General features: G+C 41.9%; 1 protein-coding gene across 3 annotated transcripts in view; it reads left to right on the forward strand.

Moving 5' to 3' along the window:
* The window catches only part of LOC116065042 (Down syndrome cell adhesion molecule-like protein 1 homolog), a 54,968-nt gene that overhangs the window by 11,054 nt on the left and 19,675 nt on the right, over positions 1–24,239 (forward strand). For 2 of the 3 annotated variants that reach the window (XM_031320491.2, XM_031320492.2), the window contains exons 2-8: positions 91–411; positions 3,029–3,175; positions 19,628–19,774; positions 19,866–20,144; positions 21,505–21,780; positions 22,179–22,475; positions 23,719–23,991. In XM_031320491.2, coding sequence (XP_031176351.1) covers positions 91–411; positions 3,029–3,175; positions 19,628–19,774; positions 19,866–20,144; positions 21,505–21,780; positions 22,179–22,475; positions 23,719–23,991 — 1,740 coding nt within the window. The remainder of the gene's footprint in view (positions 1–90; positions 412–3,028; positions 3,176–19,627; positions 19,775–19,865; positions 20,145–21,504; positions 21,781–22,178; positions 22,476–23,718; positions 23,992–24,239) is intronic. The other variant, XR_004894951.1, reaches the window with a different exon arrangement.

Genomic DNA, 24,239 nt, shown 5'->3' on the forward strand with positions numbered 1-24,239 from the left:
GTATACGGCACATAACAGGTGCTCATCATTCGCCTCTCACCTCCACCACGGCCTGTTCGGTGATGTTGTGTTGTCTGTTTGCCCTTACAGTACACAGTGAGGATGTGGGCTCCACCAGGCTGTACTTTGTGAATGCCTCCCTGCAGAGGGTAACCTACTCCAGCTCGGTGGGGGTGTCCCTGCCCTGTCCAGCAGGGGGCACCCCCAGTGCCATACTGCGCTGGTACCTGGCCACCGGCGACGACATCTACGACGTGCCCCACATCCGCCACGTGCACGCCAATGGCACCCTACAGCTGTACCCCTTCTCGCCCTCCGCCTACAACAGCTACATCCACGACAACGACTACTTCTGCACTGCCGAAAACCAAGCCGGCAAGATCCGCAGCCCCAACATCCGCATCAAAGCTGGTGAGTTGGGACCACAGTCGGGATAGGGGAATGGGCCTAATTGCAAAACTAGACTAAAGGGTCTGAAAGATTGAGATGAAAAGAAGGAAGGTTATGGGTCAAAATGCCAAAGTGAGACACAACATGATGAGGAATGGAGCAAAAAGAGACAGTTGTCAAAGCATAAAGTAGAGCAGATGTGATTGGCAGCTGCAAAAAGCCCTACCCACACACAGAATCACCTGCCCTAAAATAGCCCGTCTCGACCTGAACACAGATTGACCTAGAACACAGTCTACAGAGAGATCATCTGCATCACATACTACACCAGGCCTCGGCCTTCGCTCACACCTATTTGACTGAGCTGGTAATGAACCACTGCACTTTATACCGACATAACCCCTTCAGCTCCATCTACAGCATGGCACCATCTGGTAGGATGAAATGCAAAACACAACCACTACAGTACTTAGAGTTAAGTAGCAACTCCAGTGTGATACATTTTAAATGATATAACCAGATCAGAAGAGGAGGAAAACGTGTGGCTATAGGTTATATCACATGACCAGATCATACTCATTGACACTCCTTTTTTTAAAAGGTCGGCACAATAAAGGCCACCAGGAAATTGACGGCCACTTTAATATTTTTTGAGGAATCTTTTTTAAAGCTTTGCAAGGTATGAAAAGTAATTCAACACCAAGTGATAAGGATGTACGGTTCTAAAGTGTCAGTGACCTTATTACCATCTTTTACAGCTAGGCGCTCACTCAGCTAAAACAGGGACATTTTAATTTAGAACAATTTTTTTAATATACTGTTACTGTACTGTACATAAAAATACACCTCTTTTCAGTAAATATATAAAAATAATGTTTAATTATTTTTAGGCATCAGTGAGAATAAAGACTCAACTGATAAAACACTAGTAGATATTATAGGTAGTCTATTTTTAGACATTTTGACCAAAAGCTGCCTCTGTTGCCATCATATTCATTTTCTGTCCTCCTCCTCCCTGCTCCCTCGTTCTTCAAACTGTCCTCTTGTGCAGACTAAATATAGCCACAGCACACTTCTTTAATTATCTCTCATTAACAAACCTAATTGGTGCTTTCCATTGATTGGACTGTGCGAGGCTGCTTTAATAAGCCAGACCTCATCTAAAGTAAAATAGTACGTCTGGGGGTTTGGGTCTCTGCAGCTCTAGAACCAGCAGAGATACTTCACCAAAGAGTTCCATCAAACCTCAGCTGGAACAAAGCTGCAGCTGGATGTTAGTTACACTGCATCTATTGTCGTCCTCCGCCCCCCGCCCCTTCGTTCCCTCCCCCTTCCCTCCTTCCATCAACATCTGTTTTCATATTCTGCCTCCCAACACCGACCTGAACTAATACTCATATTCATTCTAATACTAATACTAGTGCCAAGTTGAGGATTTGAGCCAGGACCCTGAGCTGCATGCCAGCCGGTTGCTGCCTTCATTCCTACATGACCCAAAAGCCTGGCCTCAGGAGACAAGGGATTAGCATGAACCAAACATCCTGCAGCCAGCGGCCTCTGTCGGGCCCCGGCAGCTCCGGTGCACAGGTTACGGTCAGACAGGATGCAGACGCTTTGTCATGGGGTTCAGTCCTGTGGCCGTTGTGACGTTGAACAATAATTGACAGGGGTCTCATTTGAATCACTTTTACTGCTTCATGGCTAACAGCAATTTCTAAGCCAATTCACATCAGTGGTGGTTCATTCCATATTATTTCAGAAGAATTTGACAGATATGCTGTATTCCACTCATCTGTTCAAAGAAGATGCAAATGTCTGTGCTCTTGCATGTGTTTCCCTCTTGCAGCAGGAATGTATGCATGCTGTCATCGTGTCTGTTACCAGGGAAGGGACTCCGAACCAGTTTCTTAGCAACCTTCGGATACGTCCTAGCTTTCATGTGATTTTGCTAATGAGTCCCTGCTTATTCACCAGAGTGTAAAATATTGCATGAACCTGCATACTGAAGCACCAATAACCCTTCAGTTTGCTTTAAATGCACAGCTCGCTCCGTTGTATCCTCATGAAGTTCTGTGCAAAAACAAGAGATCGGTGTTTCGTGATGATGTCATGCCAAAGCTAGAAAATAATTTCCATGATTATCCTGCTTAATGGTGGCTCACACTATTTATGGTGAAAGCGGATGCAGAATTAGAGGAGTTCAAACAGCATGAGAGTAGGCCAGTAATTTCCAATGAATAAATGTGGAGTTCTGTAGAAATTGATGAAAGGGCGTTTTGCTCTGGAGTGTTAATGTGTTGTTTTTGATGATGTAAACATGTGCAGATTATTGTTTTTGTCTCAGAACAAGAAGGCTCACATGGTGATGATATCGTCATGATGTTCATCCATTGTCAACGCGTCTTCTGGATAGATGTTGGAAGATATTATGTGTAGATAATATCTTTAAATAATAATAACTCTTTTAAGTAAAAAAGAATTATTTGAAATGCCTGTCTGGAAAACATCTAAAGCAACATTTACATCATAATGGGTCACCACACCTCAACTACTGTGTTCAATGGTAGGAAAATAACCCTGCCTTTTAAAGCTTTAGATATTAGCTATCTCAATATGATATGTGCGGTTTGTTTTGTAGTTTTCAGGGAGCCCTACACCGTGCGGGTGGCGGATCAGCGCTCGATGCGGGGCAACGTAGCTGTGTTCAAGTGCCTCATCCCCGCTGCCGTGCAGGAGTACGTCAGCGTTGTGTCCTGGGAGAGAGACACTGTTTCCATCGTACCAGGTAGGACATCACATGAGTGAATCTGGATTATCCTGGGGTGGGCAGTTTGATTCATTTCATAGGATTTAGGTATGTCTTTATCGTCTATGTGTGTGTGTGTGTTTCTGTTTGTGTGTGAGGACGGCTGATGCTCCGCTGTTCTCTATGTTTGACCGAACTCTTAACTCGTGTCTTCTGTCTGCTCACTGTTCTGGATCACTGATCTGGTCCTCCTCCTCCTCCTTCCTCCCTGCTTGCTATTTCCTCCCTTACTCTCCTTTGTCTTCCTCTTCTCTTCACAGACATTTCCCTCTTACCGCTTTTACATCTCATCACATACAATTGTTTTCCCCCAATGTCGTATCCTGCCTTTAATTGCGATTGACACTGCATTAGATAGACTCTTCTCCAAGTTACATGACTATTCCACAGTTCTTCAGATCTATTCCTGTCCTCTCCCTGCTTGTCTTAGCACCATGTCCTTGAAGAACAGGGCCACAATTAGAGACATAGGATGTCAATAGGACTGTGCCCCCACATTCGTCTTCATTAACCTCATTTGTGTGTGAGTGGGTGTGCAAGAGAGAGAGAGAAATGTAGTGTTGTTGATGTAGTCTTTTTTTATCTGTTGTTGTTGTTGTTGTTGTTGTTGTTGTTTGTGAATACATTATGAGTGTCTTATGATGCAATTATATATTGTGTGTAATGTATGTTTGAGATGTATACATGTTTATTTTCTGCATTTAAAATGCTTGCAATAACAATGTAGGAGAGAGGGATGAGAGGTAGAGAAGAAAAATGAACCAAAGAAAGAGAAGCAAGGAGGGTAGTAGGGCAAGAACGGCCTCAGGTCCTGGCAGATGGCGTTTTATATTATATGTATGCAAAACACACAGACACTGTGTCACACATACACATGCACCAAGGTTGCAGTAGTTTATTTTTTATTATTTTTTTATATTTTACTTCATTTTCAGTTTTCATGTACAAAGTACAGTATTGTAGTGTTTTACTGTACTTTGTATCACATTTCTGTCTATTACACATTTTGTCCGAATAACCAAAAAAAGCTTTCTGCTCCAACATTACTCCATGCTTTAATTTTGACTTTAATTACATATACTCACAAAAAACAGTTTTCAAATTTTAATTCATTTGATTTCACTTTTCCACACACTATTTTACTTTACTCATTTTACTTCAGCTACATGCCTACAAGTTAGTTGTATACATACACACCAACCAGTCATTTTGTTGTATAAAAGTTTCTGTCAACAAATTATTGAATTAGATTTTATTATACATGCTATTTTTGTTTAATTTTTGTTTTCAAAGGACATTTTTTTAAATCATTATTTCTCTATTCTGATTTGCTGTTTTCACTTTAAAATCAAGAATGAGTCTACCTTTCCCTGCAGTCCCTCTTTACATTAAGAGTTCCCGCCATGTTTCCTAAACATCAATACAGTTGATCTGGTTTGGATGTGCCAGTCCTCTGTGTGTATTTATGGGGTTTTTTTATGTATGGGGTGTTGCTGTGAATACCGTCGTGAGGCTGCTGTGTGTAATTAGGGGTATATAGGTCAGTTGATGAGCAGTGAGTGTGAGGATCAGATGTTGAACATGATGAGCTGCTCACTGAACTTTCGTGTCCCTACGACAGCGGCACACACAAACACAACAAGCACTCGCAATGTGTTCAACCTTGACCCCGACCCACCGCTCTAATCAACACAGTGACCTCATCATCCTTACAGCCAATCAACACAGTCACTTATCCGCAACATGACCTCTAAAACACAACACGTCTGCAGAACCGTTCGTTAATCTGAATATTGTAAGTGCACTCTCACATTGATGCACAAAAACTATGCACACATACACATACAGTGAATATCCATATACAGTAGATAAATGTGGTTACATAAATGGCCCAATGGAAACATTATTGATCCAACTCCTCAGTTAACCATATCTTAAGTTACTTTAACATCACCGGTCAAACTCTCTTTCTTTCTTACTCTCTCCCCCCTACTCGGCCAGTCTGGATAGGTCTAACGAAGATGTGAAAATTAAAATTGATTTTGTGACTGAGAGCTCTCTGCAAGTGAGTAAGTGGTTGCCTGTCTGGCCTGTCACTATTTTGTTCCTTAAGAAACACAGCAGAAGGAGTTGCAGTTGATTTTGAGTGAGTAAATCCATATGTTGTGGTTGTGGTTGATTTTTTAAAATCAAAAACATTCATTCCATAATTTTCCATAAATGCTTGTTCCTGGGGCTATCCCAGCATGCACTGGGCAGAAGGCAACAAAACACCCTGGGCTTTCTGGCGGTCGATCATACAGCGAAGAGAGATAGACAATCACATTCACAAGAACTGACTTGCATGTCTTTTATTTTGTTAGCTGTCTCTGTGGTAACAAAAACTCTGCCTAGGATGTTGTCTGGTTTTGTATTGATAAAGAGGGACATTGTCTGCTAAAATCCACTGCAAACAGCAAGTCAAAGCACTCACTGAACGTTCTTTGAATTTTACTGTAAAAACAATGCTCTGGTGGGCTGTGATTGGCTGTTCCGCATAGTTGCAACACAAAAGAAAAAATAGGATTGGTTCTTTTTTCCAGCTGCAAGTGTCTGTCTTAGTGCTGGAGATTTAATTAGTTTCAACACATAGGTATTGTTTACGTATTGATTTTTTAACATTTTAATTGACTTTAATTAGAGTTATTGATGCATTCAAGTCATCTACCTTCAGAGCAGCATTTGTAACACCACAGACCTGAGGCTCCCACTGCAGTTCCTTCCTGTGTGTCTTCTCTCTGATTCCCCACCGTTTAAATACAAAACAAGAATTCAAAAGTGACGAGACAAAAGTAAAAAAGAATCAGGAATTATTATGTGCAGACCCTAATTAGCAGGACAATCACATACCGCTCTGAAGGTTGAGTTGATGACATAACACAACGCAGCCATGCCCTCTGAACCCCAACAGGTTCCATTTTGTCAAACACACGTTACCCATCTGGAGGTGTGTGTGTGTGTGTGTGTGTGTGTGTGTGTGTGTGTCCTAGCCTGCCCCACTTTCCTGTCCAGCCAGGACAGTGAGGCGTTTTATTAGGGGGGTTGCATGCAGACTGACCTATTTCCCTCTCACTTGCCCATCCCATGCCATCCCTGTAGTTAAGCTTTGTGTGGGTTCTCGTGTGTGTGACCCTCATAAGACAATGGAGGCCTGCTTGTCTGAGCAGTGATCTGAAGGAGGAGAGCTGGAGCGGAGAAAGAGAGATGGAGGGTTTGTGGACGGGAATAAAAGCAACAGTGGGACACAGAGAGGGTTCAGCTTGCAGATCGAGGCCGTCAGTCTAACCAGCAGAAAGCTAATAAGTGGCTCCAATGAATAGAGACTGGACCAGCAGATGGCTGCGGCCACATGGTGGTCCACAGAAGATGCCCAACCATGCTCCATCTTATCCACCTGCCACACAGTTTGGCCTTGTTTATGTATTTGCACAGTAATTTAATACACATATCCATAAAACCCAGAGCTGAAAAGCAATGACAGAAGGGAAAAATTACAATTTATGGATGGCATAAGTAAAAACTAGATCAGAAAACTCTTCTCGCACACATCAACACTTCACCTACTCATCCTCAGTATTCTGTGTTCTCTTTTTTTACTATCTTTGTAGCTCTACTCTCATCCTCTTATTTTCTCTCCAAACTTCCACTCCATCTTGTTCTACTCCCTCTTGGTCAAATTATACAGGATACATATGTGTTTTGCATGCATACAGACCATTGACAGACACTGCTTGTTCTGTACATTTCCAAAATACTGTGAGAGGAATGATGTATTCTATCTCATCAGTCTAGCTAAGTCTCTGTTGTGTTGAAAGTAAGGTGGATTTAACCTGTCGGTGTGTAAATGCTGAGTTATCAGGCCTTAATGTGAACTTGGATCCTAATGGGTGGTGAGGTCACTTACAGGCTACATTACCGATCAATCCTCTGCCCCTGGGGTCCCTGCTGGAAGTCAAGCGGTTCAACAGAGAAAACACACACACACACACACACACACACACACACACACACACACACACACACACACACACACATATTCATTGGGAGCACGTTGAAAAATACAGTTGAGTTTATCAATTTGTAGGATAAAGTTACAGTAACTAAGCTAAACTGGTTAGTTTGCAGGGACTTGGTTGAGTGGGCTGCAAATAATGCAAATAATTTCCATTAGCGTTTAACCTGCTGATTATTTATTCGGTTTATCATTTTGTCTAAAACATTATCAAAACAGTTGCCATTAATATAGAATAGTTCACAGCACATCGATTACAAGGGGGTTTGGACCATATGGACCAAATGTTTATCAATTGCTAATTGGGCCTTTACATATACATTATGTACTGTATTTGGATATTAAAATATAAATATTAAATATATTATGTATGGAGGTGACTTTAATAAGTGCATGTATGTATACCTGCTCTCTCTATGGCTCCAGCATGCCGCAGCTGGCTATGTATTTGACAGTTCTAAAACAGTTGTGTATATATATTTCTTAGACAATGCACGTACTGCAGCTTTTCCTCTCAGTAATTAAAAAGTTAGTGTCCTAAAGCTCCGCACAGGTGCAGTGAGGAGAGAGGTGACAAAGCCAGAGGGACCTCATGGAGAGCAGTGGTGTGTTAGGACACAATGTCTGTTTGTAAATCTGTGCTTTTACACTCAGAGCAGGAATACATTAATAGATACACTTGTCTGGGACACAGCAGACTCTTGTAAACACCGGTCTGACACACACACACTCACACTCGCTTCTGCAAAGTACAAATGTACAAGCCTGCCCCCTACACACACACACACACACACACACACACACACACACACACACACACACACACACACACACATCACCCTCGAAAGTAACACAATAAAGCCATTTTCAGATTTTGCACGAAGCTGCCTGAATATGGAGTACTCATTAAACATTAACTCTGGATACATTAAGGCTGCGCTCCACTCTGCTCTGCTGCGTGGCGGCTGTCCTGTTGTTGTGCTCGGGCTGCCTGGGTGCAGCAGGATGTGGTGTGACAGAGGAGGACAGGGAGCACGTGGCGTCCCCAGGGCTCATTGAACATAACCCCATCGACTGTTGCCCTCTGTCACCTCCACCCTCTAGTCTCACACCAACCCTCCCTCACCTTACCCTCCTCTCCTCCTGCCTCTGTCCCACATGGCACACAGCATGGCCATGGGGGTTAGTGGGAGACATTAAAGACTAAATTATGCAGCAGAAGGTGCCCCTATTACCTATGTACACATGCAAACATATGCTGGTAACACCAAAACCTAACAATGAGCATTTTTTTGTAAAATCATCTATCTAAGAAATGACAAAACAACATGGAAATATATTACCTTTTAACCGTTCAAACACAGTTTCCAATGCAACCAAATAATTCTGCAGTTTGTTCACCTCTTTTTCTTTTCTTTCTTCTATCTCCGGATATGTTTTCCCCTCTCACATTTACCCCAGTGTGCTGAGCAGGGCAGGAACAGATGGGGTGCTGGCAGCCATCTTTTACTCAGTTAGGTTGAGTAGGCACGTGGGTGGGTGGGTGTGTAAATTAGCACAAACGTGTGTGTGTGTGTGTGTGTGTGTGTGTGTGTGTGTGTGTGTGTGTGTGTGTGTGTGTGTGTGTGTGTGTGTGTGTGTGTGTGTGTGTGCGTGCGTGCAAGGGGCACAATAGGCATAATTATCTCTGCTTGAGAGGCCCAGTTGGGAGGGGGGTGGCTGGCGTGGAGAGGCGGAGTTCAACAATGGCTCAACCACAGGCTTTGTGAGTACAGAGCAGAGGGCTGACAAGTGTCGGCTATTATTGACTATTTACACACTACTACACACGCCTGCTCACGTGCGCATAACACAGAAACGTACACACTCTGCCGTCCCTCTCCCCCGGCTTTTTTTCTCTTTGTGTCTTCAGTAAACACTCTCAGGCTCATGCACGCATGCACACACAAACACACACACACGTGCAGTATGAGCATGTAGTATGAGCATGTTTACGGTGCATCAGTGTATCAGTGTCAATCAGTGTAAGAGGGAGAGATGGGGAAGCCCCTGCAAGCACATCACTGACAGAAATCTGGCCCTTCAAGCCAGGCTGTGTGAGAATATATCAAGTGAGAGAGAGGGAGAGAGAGATGAGAGAGTTAGTTTGGGATGTCTGGTGTGGATTCACACATTTCTAATCATGTGGCTTTAAAGATAATTACAGTTGATTAAAACTGGGGTCTTTTTTTCTGCTTTTGCCATTATTTTTATTCATTGTGATAACATGGCACAAACCTACTAAAATAAGACTGAGTTGTAATAAACTAGGAAAAAGAAGATGATTCTTTGAGTTAGTTTTAACTGATGTAACTTTCCTTATAATATTACTGTAGCTTCAGGCGTGGTACAGTTTGACAGTAATTTAAAGACATGATCAACACCACAACTACAAATTGTAAGTATATAGTTGTAGTAACATTAGATAGAAAGCACACTGATGTATGTAAGTGTATTGTTATCAAGGTAAAGTGATAATTTATCTTCATATAGATTTCAGGTCGCATTGTCCACTCTTGCTCCTGAGTGATCACCACATTCTCATCACTGGGATCTTTTTTAGTATTGTAACGTGAGGGTTTGGTGTGTGGTGGTGGATCACTTTTTATGAGAATAAACAGCAGGATGGAGACGGATGACTTTCTCAAGCGGTACTTTACTGAACACCACTCACAACAACAACACTTCCTTGTTCGGACCTTCCACGTGACTGAACTAACCAATCAGAAGCGAGAACTTAGACTGAGGTAAACCTGAGGGAATCAGAGAGGCAGATTCAACAGAATATCCTGACTGTGTTAAATATGTAAACATGTAAATATGTAACTAATAATTGTGTAACATAAATATGTAAATGATTAACTGACTAAACATTGTAAATACATTTCTAGTAAATTAAATCAAATGTAAATTATATTAAATTCTGAGCCTTACACCTTTCAACTATGAATTAACTCCACTTCTAAACCTTACAGTATTCTATCAGATGAGAGTAACCAAATAATTTGTATTTACTGGCTCTGGGAAGGATATTTGTTAATCTGCACTGCTAATCACATCCAGAGTTGTTAAGGAAAGTGAAAGCAGGAAGGCTTGTGTCAAGGTTTAGAGTCAAAGAGTTGGAGGGTTTATGTGGCCTGGATTGGGTTAAGAAATAGGATTTCAGTAAAGAGGTATTACCACTTTCCTCCTGCTTTCTTCTACTCTTTTGTTTAGGCTACCCGAAGAGGGATTAGGGCGAGGAGATTACAGCAGGCTTTACTAAGAAATTGTATTTAAGGAAATGCTTCTTTACTCAGAAGCTCACAGCAGCGTCAGTCTTCATTTCTGTTTTTTTCTCAATATGAAAGACAGAGAGTTTCTCTCAAATCCTGTTATAACATTTCTTAACTTGTGGTCCTACAAATTTCCATCTGATTTCATGGAATAATTACAGATAGTCTAAAGTATATATATGATTATACCAAAACTCGAATTCTGACTAAATGTCTAATTTAAAAGAAAAGATAAGGTGTAAGGGAAATAAACACTAGAAACTGAAAGAGTTCTAGAATCAGATATTCTTAATTAAGCCTAGAATAGATGCAATCCACATTGTGATTTATTCTGGTATAGAGAGAGATATATAGAGTGATGGATTTCACACTTCAGTGACCCTGATGGAGAGATTTCTTTTTTACGGCGTTTCTGTGAATGCAGCTGGTGGTCTGGGGACCGTGAGGAGACATGCTCGGGGATCAAATGGGATCCCTGGTGGTCATCCAAGTGCCATGTTCCTACATGACCTCTCAATCAGACCTATTGATCAGCCTCACTATTAGTTGACCAAACACACATAAAGGCCAGATCAACACAGCGGGCCGTGGTTGACGGCAGTGGGCGGGAAGTTGAGGGAGATGAGCAGATCTGGATTGCTGCTTTGGGGTCAATGTGCTAGAAAAGTGTGAGGAAAAGGTTGTGATGTTTTTCGGCTGTTGTTTGTGGCTTAGTATGTACATATACAATATCATGTGTAAGCATTTCAATAATTCAACATGGTTGGGAGTTGTTTTCTCTCTGTTTTTTCCATCAGTGGAACTCTGTAAATACTTTAGTCAACAGTTCAGCATGTTGTATGTACAATAGGGATGATACAAGGCAAACAGCAGTCAATATCTTTTTGAAAAAATCTAGGGTCAGTCTCATTGTAAAGCGGGGGCTTTTCACTTCAAAATTTGAGTTTAATATTGTGCAGATGCAACAAAAGGATGGTTTCCTGTGTCTATATTCATGTGTACAGTATATGTACTGTATAGGAAATGTGATGAGGTGATATCTAGCAACAGTGCAATATGCACACTTTTATATATAAAGGTTTATAAAAGCCTATCCAACATTTTTTATTAGTGATTATTCTGCCAATTATGTTTTTTTAATGAATTGTATGCTGACCACTTCCTGTTTGGCAGATTCAAACTGGAATGTGATTAAGTACATTTACCCAAGCACAATTTTGAGGTATTTCACTTGAGTATGTTCGTTTTCTGTTACTTTATACTTCTACTCTACCACATTTCAGAGGGAAATATTGTACTCTTACTCCACTACTTTTATTTGACAGCTGTAGTTACTAGTTACATTTTTTTATTACAGACATTATTATAAATTAAACTACCTATTTGTATATAGTGGTTAATATGAACTCGCTTTTGACTATTTACACCGTTAAAATGCTGCTTATATCTTGAAGCTCAAGTACATTCCTTTACAGGATTTTTACTTGTAATAGAGTAGTTTTACCTTGTGTTATTTCTACTTCTGAGTACTCTTTACAATGTTGTACTTTACCCACTGGATGTTTGTAATTGTGCAGAAGCAGTAACCAGTGGTTGTCATAAACACTTTAAAACCATAGAATCAGTGATCGCTGCCTCTTAGGTGCAATACAGAGAATTCTGCACACCGCTTTCCACTGGCAGGTTACTGCTGATACTCTGTTGTCGATGGTGATAGAGGTTTCTGTGGTTTAATTTAGGTAAATGTGAGACTGTGATATTTGATACTGAGTGTAGTTATGGTCATTTGGCATCCTGTTAGGGATTTCATTCAACTGCTGGTAAACAATGTTAGTATGTGTGTGTGTGTGTGTGTGTGTGTGTGTGTGTGTGTGTGTGCGTGTGTGTGTGTGTGTGTGTGTGTGTGTGTGACAGCAGTTAAGCTCTCTCTCTCTCTCTCTCTCTCTCTCTCTCTCTCTCTCTCTCTCTCTCTCTCTTTCTCTCTCTCTCTCTCTCTCTCTCTCTCTCTCTCTCTCTCTCTCTCTCTCTCTCTCTATGCTGGGCAGTGACACTCCTCTGCCACCAGCACACTAATAGGGAGGGACCAGGCCGCTCACTCAGTCCCACTAATGCAGCTCACTGCCCCAGGCCATGGGCTAAGCTGGAGTACACCGCATCTCACACACACACACACACACACACACACACACACACACACACACACACACACACACACACACACACACACATATGATGGCAGACACACACTGTATAGCCAACTCTGTCTCTTACTCCTTAATCAAAACAAGGTGGAGGGGCAAGAGCTTTTTTCCACCGGATTTTTATTTTGACTAAGGGACAGCGTTATTTCTGTGTTTGAGCCTCAGTTCACATGCGATCAACAGTTCAATAAGAGTTTATGGGATATCCAGTTGAAGGGTAGGTGTTTGGATCACGGTGGCACACTTCTGCATGGTGCTGTGCATTGGGATGTGTGTGTGTGTGTGTGGTTTTTCTCTCCCGGGACTCTCATTATCACTGCTGTCCCAGATGTCACCAAGCACATGAAACACACATCATGAATAATGGACTCCTATTTCTACATCTCTCCCCATTTCTCTCCTATCCTCCCACCGTCTTCCCCTCCATCCCTCGTTTCCTCTGATGCTTCTACTGATGCCTAATCTCCTCAGCGCTCCCTCTATCTGAGATGGTCCATTTAGCTTTATGCAGCATCGTCGGCCTGTCTGGTTAGGGTGGGTTTATGGGGGGGAACATGGCGTCTCTGCGGCATTGCGTTGAGTTAGACTACTTTTGCACACGATCAGTTTAATGTCTGTCCACGACTGGCCATTCAGTAGCTCGATAGCCCCATCTGCATCATCCCCTCCCCCAGTGTTTACTGTTTAAAGTCACACAGGGCAAATTGGGACAGAGCAGTCAAGTGAAGCAGAAGAGATGTGGTCCAAAAATGTGGTAACTGGACTCTGCTCTGTCTACTCTTTCTCATCCCTCTTTCTCTCGTCAACCTCCACCTTTGTCCGCTCCTCACCTCCGTCCCCTCAACTTTCTAACATCCTCTCCACTCAGGATGGGAGCGGTGCACAACACAACACAGTAGCAAGGGGCAGGGCAGGGTGAACATGATTGAAAGATGAGGTAAGCAGTCAGAATTGGTTAGGAAAGAGGACAGCAGTTAGGATTAGACAGTGAAGCGTGGCTTTTTAATGAAAACATGACAGAGCTGCGGTTCCTTCTACGTCTTGCATCTCCCCTTCTAGAAAATGAACAAGCGACAGAGAAGAAGCGAGAGGGGAAAAAGGAGAGAATTGAATGCTGAGAGTCAGATATTGCTCATGCAGTGTAAGTCTTAACTGGCAGCGTGACTCGTGCTCTGTCTGAACAGTTTGGTCGTGTTAACAAAGTCCCTTTTATGGAGGAGATGCAGCGGGGTGGGCTCCCATTGCACAATAAGTTGTTACACATCAGTTGTGCCAATAAAACCTGCTTTGAACGTGAATTGAAAGGAGTTAAGAGGGCGCCATTCATAGATGTTAAGTAAGTGTGCGGTAGAAAGCCAGGAAAGTGTATATATTTTAATTGGCTGACACCTGCTTCTACTTGGGCTTTTAATGTACACAGCAGAGAGAGGGGAGAGAGCAAAAGGAGGGTGGAGTGGGCTCTCGCTTTGAATACAGATGCAACACCCCTTTTTTTGCATAAAGGTTTGAAAGGAGGGGAGAACACAGACATGGACTGTTATCTCCTCCACAGTTTACCCTCCATCTTTCCCTTTGCTTTTCTCCCCTACCGTCTTTTCTTCCTTTCTCCGCTCATTCCTCTCTAAATCAAGTCATTCAGTGCTGATTTTCTGCTTTAACACATTCCTCTGCTGCAAAACTGGACCACTGCCATTCACTGACTCCACTGTGCTAATTTTGTAATATAGTTTATTATTTTTCATTCCAGGCGGGAAATATTTTTTGTCCTATTTTAAGCCCGGTAGGTGTTTCTGTGTGTGTTTGTGCCGGGCATGTCTGCATTTGTGAGCACCAAGCACATTCCAGCACCGCAGAGAATATCTCCGGAATATACTGCGTTTTTTTCTTTTCTTTCTTTCTTCTTCTTTCTGTGACAGTCACAAGTCTTTGATCCCCTCCTCCTCTTCTCACCTTCATTCAAATTCTTCTCTGACACTTGCTGTTGAGAGCAGGGGTATAAAGCAGACACACAAAATGCAATTTTTCCATCGTCAAAGTCAGAATATCGACCACTGTTTTGTTCGGAGGCTTATAATCAATAGCGGCGTTCAGAGGATTATAATCGATGTGCTAAATTACAATGACTAACCTAACTTTGATGTCCATGTGCCGTATGTGTTTATTTGTGTTTGTGTGTATCAGAGTTTTGTTCAAACCAGATACGTAGATCTTTCTTTTTTTTTTGTTACATCTCCAAAGCATTTTTTTTTACTAAACTTGTTTCCTCTTCCAACGGTTTATGGTTTATTGGTGAAAAGAAATCAGTTTACAGAGTTAAACTTAATCACTTCAATAGATTTTTGATTCAAATTTGAAAGCAACTGTACATTGCTGTTTTAGGAACAAATTTCAGTAGAGGAAAATTACATTTTATCTTTTATTTTATAATCACTCTTCATATCAGTGATCGCTGCAAAATATGTCTATATGTACAGTAATAGCCTATTTGATGTGTATTGTCTCTTATTAAAGCCTTAGGTAATGTGTAGATATTTCAGCTCACTGAAATGGGCAGGGAGACTCCCTTCCCATCTTTATTTTGAAGCATAATCCTAAAGGTAACCTTTTGAATAAGTTTTTAGAGTCAGTTTCCTTCTTATCTTTTAACTTTAGACCACTTCTCTTTAATGGATAAACATGTGCTGCGGGCATCTCTCTGAGGATTTACACTGTTGTTGCTGTGGAGGAGTGAAGCCTCTGACCCTCCGCTGCTTTGGCACATTTTCTCCTTGTGCTAGCTTAAAGTCATCATAATGAGCAGTGAAAATACGCTAACCTTCATTTAACTGGGAGAGCCCTTCAAGGCAAGGAACCACTGCCTTTGACCGTCAGCACTGTTGAGTAAGATGGAGACTCTAGGGATCAGATTGTACTGCTCTGCCAGAAGGGAAACAGGGATGTGAGTTCGATAGCTCATTAGCCTTTTTCAAACTGATTAGATATGGGGTCCATACTGGGAACTCCCATAGGAACACCAGTGTTTTAACTCAAAGCTGTGAGTGCTGCACGATCATACAGTCAATTTGTATTTTTCTTTAGTTTTTGTTTTGCTTTGTATACAGGAAAAGCTGTATTCCAGACAGGTTAGTGTCATTAGATTATTCCTGCTAAGAGAGGAAAAAGGTTGTCTCCTAAAATAGGCTATTCTAGATAGTGTGGCAATTTGCCCCTCTAAAGCATGTAGGTCAGAGTCACTTCCAAGAGCTAAATTAGTTTCCTGTTGAGGGTAGAGAAGTCCAACTAAGTTTCCGAACTGCACATAGAATTGCCAATGAACAGGCCCCAAATTATTTTTTAACTACTTCCTGTGAGTCCTGATGGTTTAAAGGCTAAATAAGTTCATGTTATTATCCTTAATGTAAGGCACAACATTGGAATGAACTGACTTTCAAACCAGCAAACTCCAGATTGAGACTCAGGAAATGAGAAAACTAAAAGAAAGTGTGTTATGTTGTATGGTTTTGGAAAATATTGGATACAAAACCTACTTGCATCCAAGAAGCTATATTTAGCAACTTCATACTAATGATATTCTTTTCCCATTAATTTCACCGACATCTTTCACCAATACACTATTATGATTTTCGCAGTCACACGACACAGGGTTTTACTGTTTCGTCCTCCATGATTGCAAACACATTGTGCTTTAATAATTACTGAAAGTACACCGAAATCGTAACAGGATGGCAGTGAGAAGACCCTAGCAACAAGGAGAGGATGAAGAAAGCGTGAGAGTGGGAGGGAGGGGGAAATATGCAGAACATCAATAAATAATGGCCCCACTGAGGAGGTGGAAATATGGGCCTCGTTATCTTTGCGCCGACGCCTTCATTTGCATGTGAGAAAATGAGGCTGCTACTTACTCGCACACACACACACACACACACACACACGGTGCACTCACTTACACACACTCTTGGACACACACGGGCTACAGTATGTTTCCTATTTATAGACTATCATGCTTATATTTTCTCTCGCACATTTATACTTCCATTATTTTTCTCTTTTCTCTCCTCCTCTTTGGTATTTGTCATAGCAGCAGGTTTGGCCTGTGTGACTGTAAGGCCACAGGCATTTTGTTGGATTAAAAAATAAAGCTAAAGAAACCCTTTATTACACAAGATAGGTTCGCTAAGGACATACAGTACAATTCGTATGGCACTTTTTTACATTACATAAAAACAGCATACAGTTGCTGCCCAGTACTGTCACTGAGTTTCATTCTTCTAATTTTAGTCTTTAAAAAATCAATAATTATTAAAAATGGCCTTATAAATGGAAAAACCTTTCTAATTAAAAACAAAACATCTGGGAGGGGTATAGGGGAAATAATCTAGCTTTTTTTTTCAAAGATATTTTGTAGTTAAAATATAGTGTTTCTTTGTTTGTAAATATTTAACATTTTGGTAAAATTTGAGAATAATGATTTCCATTTTTCTGTACCTTTAACATTTTTGGTCCTGTCAAAAATACACATAATCTTCCAGATCTGGCACTTACAAGTTAATATTACTATAGTTCCCCTCTGGACCCCATCTGCATCAGGAATACACAAACAATTTTGCACAATTTCTTCCATGAATGCGTCTCATTGAGACTCTGACCGAACTCATACAAAATCCAACAATGTTGACATCCTCTAGGCAATACAGCTTCTTTCAAACAGCTTCTTTCTGGGTGAGAGAACTCCTTAAAGAGCCATTTATAGTTGAAAAATACTTTAACCTCTAAATGGTTCCTTCAGAGCTTTTTCAAGGATCCATGAGTGTTTGGTTTTTGAGTTCATGGTGTTTTGCAAAACAAAAAGCTCACATACTAATGGTTTTATAGCCATCAAAAGATAACTTTTAAAACATGGATCAACTTATCTTTTCAGTCTTTACAATTTTTGGTGAAAGTCTGTCATGAAGAAACGTGCCAAGTGAAGTAGTATGTCTGATGACACAGTGGATCTCTGTTGGTGTCCCATCTAGGACCTTTCTCTGTGGAGTTTTTGTGTCTTTCTTCAAGGTTTGAGACATATGCTTAGTGTATATGGAAGAGTTAAAGCAGGGGTAAAACTACAGGTTTGTGTAAAAATGTTAAATACTTGCCAAATAAAATTGTTATACTCCCAGAGAGATAGACACTCTAGTATTATGGTATAATGTAAATGTGGCACAATTAAAAAAATAAATTATAATAATTATGCAACACTAACAACTGCGGCCGTCTACTCAGAGTGCCTGCATGCATGCATGCATGTCTGCATGTTTTGCTGCAGCTGTGTGTGTGTTTGTGTCTATATGTGTGTGAGTGTGTGTATATAATTCACATTGGCTCAGTTTCTCGTTATCTAGTCAAGTCAGCATTAATAAAAGCTGAGGGAGCACAGTGATTTAGTAATTAATATTTTACTCTGTCTGCCACTCTGCTTAGAGACAGAGAGAGAGAGAGAGAGAGAGAGAGAGAGAGAGAGAGAGAGAGAGGGGGAGAGAGAGAGAGAGAGAGAGAGAGAGAGAGGGGGAGAGAGAGAGAGAGAGAGAGAGGGAGAGAGAGAGGGGGCGAGAGAGAGAGAGAGAGAGAGAGAGAGAGAGAGAGAGAGAGAGAGAGAGAGGGTGAGTGAGACGATCAGAGGGTTTACACAAAGAGATGGAAAGAGTCGACTAAAGATAGACTGATGCTATGTACAAGCTACTCACTTAAGATGGATGGATAATAAGGGAAATAATGTGATGTGTGTGTGTTTAATCAGGGTTGTTTCAGAGGGATGAATTCTGTCCCCTGCTGAAGACAGAAAGTCTGGCTTTGACAGATCCAGCTGACTCTCGTTCGCTCTCTCTCTCTCTCTCTCTCTCTCTCTCTCTCTCTCTCTCTCTCTCTCTCTCTCCCTCTCCCCTGTCTATGTCAGAGTGTTGTGACAGGCGAGTCGTCGGTGTTGTGGGAGTAGCAGTCTTAAAGTGCTCATTATCCTGTAAGGCTTCATTCTGGGGGCAAACAAAGGCTGCTGTGAAATTGCAGCCTGTGCCTCCCTCTCGGGTCATGCGGTATATTCCATGCAAACACATGCACAGTCCATAACTGCTACCTTCAGTATTCCTACTCAACCCCTCCGCAAGACCCCGACAAATACAGAGCTTGTAGATAAAATATTGATGTTGATAAACACACAGGTGCACCTGAACATGGCCAATCCAGCTGCTGGTCTGTAGATGCTAAAAGACACAAACGATGTAAACTAACCTCATTGTATAGCGGCAACCATTTTGAAATATGTCACACTTTTAGCGAGACAATTGCTATTGCATGTGTTTCCCTCTCTTCCTCTAATCAATGTGCACAGCATGTTAACATGGAGGTATTTACATAACCACGGTTCTATGAATGCAGCATAAAATGTGAGACACAAAACAAATGCTATGAAAGAGAACAGGCAGCTCTCATCACATAGTGGCACACTTGATCTTTGGCCTTTCACTTTTGTCACCACACTTAAAAGGAAGAACATTGAGATAGTTTGGTGATGATGGTGCATAAGAGTTTTACATTGTGTGTGGAGGAGCAGTAAATCTGTCTCTGCTATGTCTATGGGTGGTGTAAGTGACCGCTGTGTGTCCTCCAGGTCTTGAAAGTGTGCCAGCTTTTGGGAAGCAACATTATCAGGCAGGTAGTGCCAACTGTTCAGGCAGCTGTTTGTCCTTAACAAAATACGGTTTTGCAATGAGTACAATGCATTTGCACCGTAGCGATAGTCTTAGTGCAGGTTTTTTACAGCGTGTTTCTGTCTGTCAGCAGGTTTCCTTTGGGAAAACTAATGTAAGTCTTCACTGGATGTCTTCCTCAGGTAACAGGTTCTCGCTGACCACCTTTGGGGCTCTTTACATCTCTGATGTTCAGAAGGAGGATGCCCTCTCCACATACAGGTGCATCACCAAACATAAGTACAGCGGCGAGACGCGCCAAAGCAACGGAGCCAGGCTCTCTGTGATGGGTGAGCAGCTTGGTGTTATGTCAGTTTACTCAAGTTAGTCTGATATTTCTCTTTGTCTTGAAAAAAAATGTATCCTATCTCTGCCCTCCAGACCCCAACGAGTCCTCACCCACCATCCTGGACAGTTTCCAAGCAGGGGAGGTGCACGCAGGCCAGAGTATCGAGCTCCCCTGCATAGCGGGAGGGTACCCCAGCCCCACCGTGCGTTGGCTAAAAGATGGTCGCCCGCTGCCCTCGGATGCCCGCTGGACACGGCGTTTGACAGGGCTGACCATCAGTGACCTGAAGCAGGAAGACAGCGGTAGCTACGCATGCGAAGTCACCAACAGTTTTGGCTCAAAGGAGGTGTCTGGACAGCTTCACGTTATAGGTTTGTGAGCACAACTACACACACACATATACACACACACACACACACACAACTCTATCGCTAAACAACCTGACAGACTCCCACGCTGTCTTCTCAGTGAATCAGCCTGGCAGATGGACACATTCACAAAATCCTCTCCTTTTGGTTTGAGGCACACATATAAGTCGCACCTAGAGTGTGTCTGTAACAAACATGTGTGTGAGCTGTATGATGCCCCGTCGTATCAGGTCTCAAAAAGAGAGACAGGGCAGTAATTCACTGAGACTGAATTCGTAACACAGCTGCCAGCAGCATTCACCATCAGGGAGAAGGGTGAGGAAGACGGAGATAAATACGAGGGGTCACAGAAGGGACGATCAGACATCCAGACAGTGCTGGAATGACATTATCTACAATGTAATAACAAGATAACAAGAGGGGCGGAGATAAATGTACATTGTGTAAAGTATACAAAGAAACAAAGAGCGAGAGAAGGCGAGACAGAGGGAGAGAATAAAGAGGCGGTAGGCTTTGCCAGTGGGCACATCATGGCAGCACACTCTGTGACTCTGACAGGATGAGGGGGGGGTTGGGAGGCACAGTGATGCCCCCCAGCCACACACCACCAGCTGCCTTATTGCTCACTGACATTTGTGCACACACACACGTACATACACACACTCTCTCTCACACACACACAAGTGGACAGAGATGTGAAGAGATATCTCCAGCTGCTTTTTTAATGAGTGCGTCAAACTGATTGAGTCACCACCGCTGATTGTGCTCTCTCTCTTTCTTCCCATCTCTATGAATGTAAACGCCTACTGTATCTATGAATCCATGTGTCATACTTTGAATCCAGTTGAGTGATAATTGATATCGCTTGACAATAAAACACACTTAAAGAGGATTTAAAATGTGTGTGTATAAATTAATGAATACATCTTTAATGTTTAATGTTGCAAATGAGTAATAACCTAATATAATGTGTAAATGCAGTTAAATTAGCATAGAGTATAACTTAAATGTTTACTCACAAATCTGGCAACACAATGTATTTTTATCTGGATAATTACTGGTTTGTGAAGCCTTAATAACTAGGTTATTAACCACCAATAAATGAACAAACAACAACTGATAAAATTATAATTTACTGCACAGTGGTACCACAAAATTCTATTTTTATATTGCATTTATGACAAAAAAAAGTTCAAGTTGTTGATATTAAGTTCAGGGAATATAAAAAAAAAGGAGTCAAGCATCAGCAATACATACTTATGGTAAAGTATGTAAAGACAGAAAATGCATAAACCAAAAGATAGAAAATATGTTTTTTTAAATACATCTGTGTTCTAACAAACAACATGTCTCCTTCTCTCAGATCCACTACGAGTGACCTTGTCCCCTAAGAATCTGAAAACTGGCATCAGCAGCACATTGTTCTTCACCTGCACTGTGGAGGGCTCTCCAGAATACACCATCAACTGGTACAGCAACACAGAGCCCATCGTCCCCGACCAGCACATCTCCATCCAGGGACAACACAACGACACCTTGCAGATCACTGCAGCACAGAAGTTCCACTCTGGGGCCTACCAATGCTTCGCCTCCCGAAAGGGCCACACTGCTCAGGACTTTTCCATTATTCTGCTAGAGGGTATGTGGGCAGAGACTGTCGGGAAACTAAACAAGTGCACATTCTGTATGAACAGGGATGCAGCAGGCATTTTATCACGGCATTGTAACAGCAAAGTGACAGGAAACCGTGCTCTTTAAATGTAAAGCTGTTGACTTGTATTCTTCATCTGAATACTGGTGCCTAAATTCTTTGTTGTTGCAAATACCATTGATAGATGCATTAAAAGGACACCACAGAACTGTTTGTCATTGAATAAATAGACAAAATCATTTGGCTTTCAAAATGCAGCAGAGATGGGCATAAATGGATCTAAATGCTTTTCTGTCTGAACTTCTCACCACTCTCTTTGTGTCCTTTATTTTTCATCTTTCGCTCTCTCTCTCTCTCTCTCTCTCTCTCTCTCTGTCTCCTCTCAGATGGAACTCCTCGTATTGTGTCTTCCTTCAGCGAGCGGGTGGTGAACCCCGGCGAGCCTTTCTCCCTCATGTGTGGGGCCAAAGGAGCCCCGCCCCCCTCCATCACCTGGACGCTGGACGATGAGCCCGTGGTCCGAGACTCCACCTACAAGACCAGCCAGTACACCCTGTCAGACGGCTTGACCGTGTCACACGTCAACGTCAGCAGCCCGCTCATTCGAGATGGGGGAGTGTATCGTTGCGTCGCACGCAACTCGGCCGGTAGCGCCGAGTACCAAGCGCGCATAAACGTAAGAGGTGCCTGTCTGCTTTTCAATATAAATGCACTCTACACCTGACTCTATACAAACACACAGGGGCTAGTGAGAGGCATAGATTAGTTTGCATTTCACACAGTTACTATCTATCTATCTATCTATCTATCTTGCACTACAAAGGTATAGGGCAGTAACTACAGAAGCAGTGATTTTGAGGAAAATGTTTGCCAAACAGATATAATAAATATATAATGAAATGTATATTAAAACAGAAATATTTGCCATAAAACCTACATATTACCTTAAATTGCAGATACTGCACTCACAGAATGCAGTATCTGTGTTCTCTCAGCTTTCATGTCCATTTTTACTGTAAGTGTGTTTGTTTCAGAAAAATAAAAAAAACTTTATTTGGATTATTTACAGCCCATAGTTCATAGGGATCAACTGTATCTAAATCTAAATCAATAATATAAATGAATTTACAATTGAGTGTGATTTTCCCCACACCAAATAGTATGATTTCTACTTGATCCAAGAGTTGAGATTTTGTTTACTGCTACTAGCCACTCAGCTAACTTACTCTAGTTACCTTTGTCTCATGTTAGTTATGTGAATAACGAAGTGATTTACCAACTTGTTGGTACATCAAACTGGATATTTTTCAAGGACAGCGGGGGAAAAATTCAGTATGTAAGTACAATTTGTTTAAGCCTTAGCTAAAGCTAGCCGTGGCTATCTTACCAGCTAGCTAGATATAACTAGCTCTCTTGCCATAGCTGTCTTTTTGGCCTTTTCATTGTTTTCACTGTGCAGTATGGAGGCTTGTGGAGTCACAGACATACTTTATCGTGAAAACTCTGCATTTATGTGGCATATATAATTATTTATATTGTAAAATAGAAATTAAAAAGTCAGATATGGATCTCGACCCAATTTTGGCAGAAATGTTATGTAAATCTATCTATCTATCTATCTATCTATCTGAGGATAATTTAGAAACATACACAATCACTTAGATACACAGAATATTTGATTAGATTAAAATCAACAAATATCCTCAATCAGATTTTAGTAAAGGGAGCATAACTAACCTCCCTCTCCACCTGTCAACTTGCCCCAATCACTCTATCCCTCAACCTTTATCTCTTCACCTTTCGTCTCCGTGGCTGCTCCCTTTACTCTGCCATGACCTCCCTCACCTCATCTGCCCCCCTCTTCGACCTCTGTGTCTCTCTCTGTCTCCTCCCTCCATCCCCTCCCTCTCTTCCCTGTGTCTCCAGGTCCACCCAGAATCAGACCCATGCGGGACATCACCGCAGTAGCGGGCAGGAACACCTACATAACGTGCCGCGTAATTGGCTACCCGTATTACTCCATCAAGTGGCTGAAGGACGGCATGCAGCTGCCTGATAATCATCGTCAAGTGGTGTTTGAGAATGGCACACTGAGGCTGACGGACGTGCAGAAGGGCGCGGACGAGGGCACCTACTTGTGTAGCGTCCTAATCCAGCCCCAGGTGTCAATCAACCAGACCGTTCATGTCACTGTCAAAGGTAAGCGTGAAGAGAAGAATGGATTCAAAGGGATAAAACCACACTGGGCAATGTCAAATACACCCAATTAATCCAGATAGAGTGCACACATCACTGTATCCAAAATATTCTTCTAAAACAGTAGTGAGAAAGCAATCTGTCCAAAGAAAGCTGAAATAGCTGATATGAGTTCTTTGCCTTTCTTTTCCCTTTAGGAAAAAGCAACAACAGACTAGTCTGGTGGGTGAAAAAAATAATAAACCTGCATG

The sequence above is a fragment of the Sander lucioperca genome, chromosome 13 (genome assembly GCF_008315115.2).
Source record: "Sander lucioperca isolate FBNREF2018 chromosome 13, SLUC_FBN_1.2, whole genome shotgun sequence".
NCBI lineage: Eukaryota > Metazoa > Chordata > Actinopteri > Perciformes > Percidae > Sander > Sander lucioperca.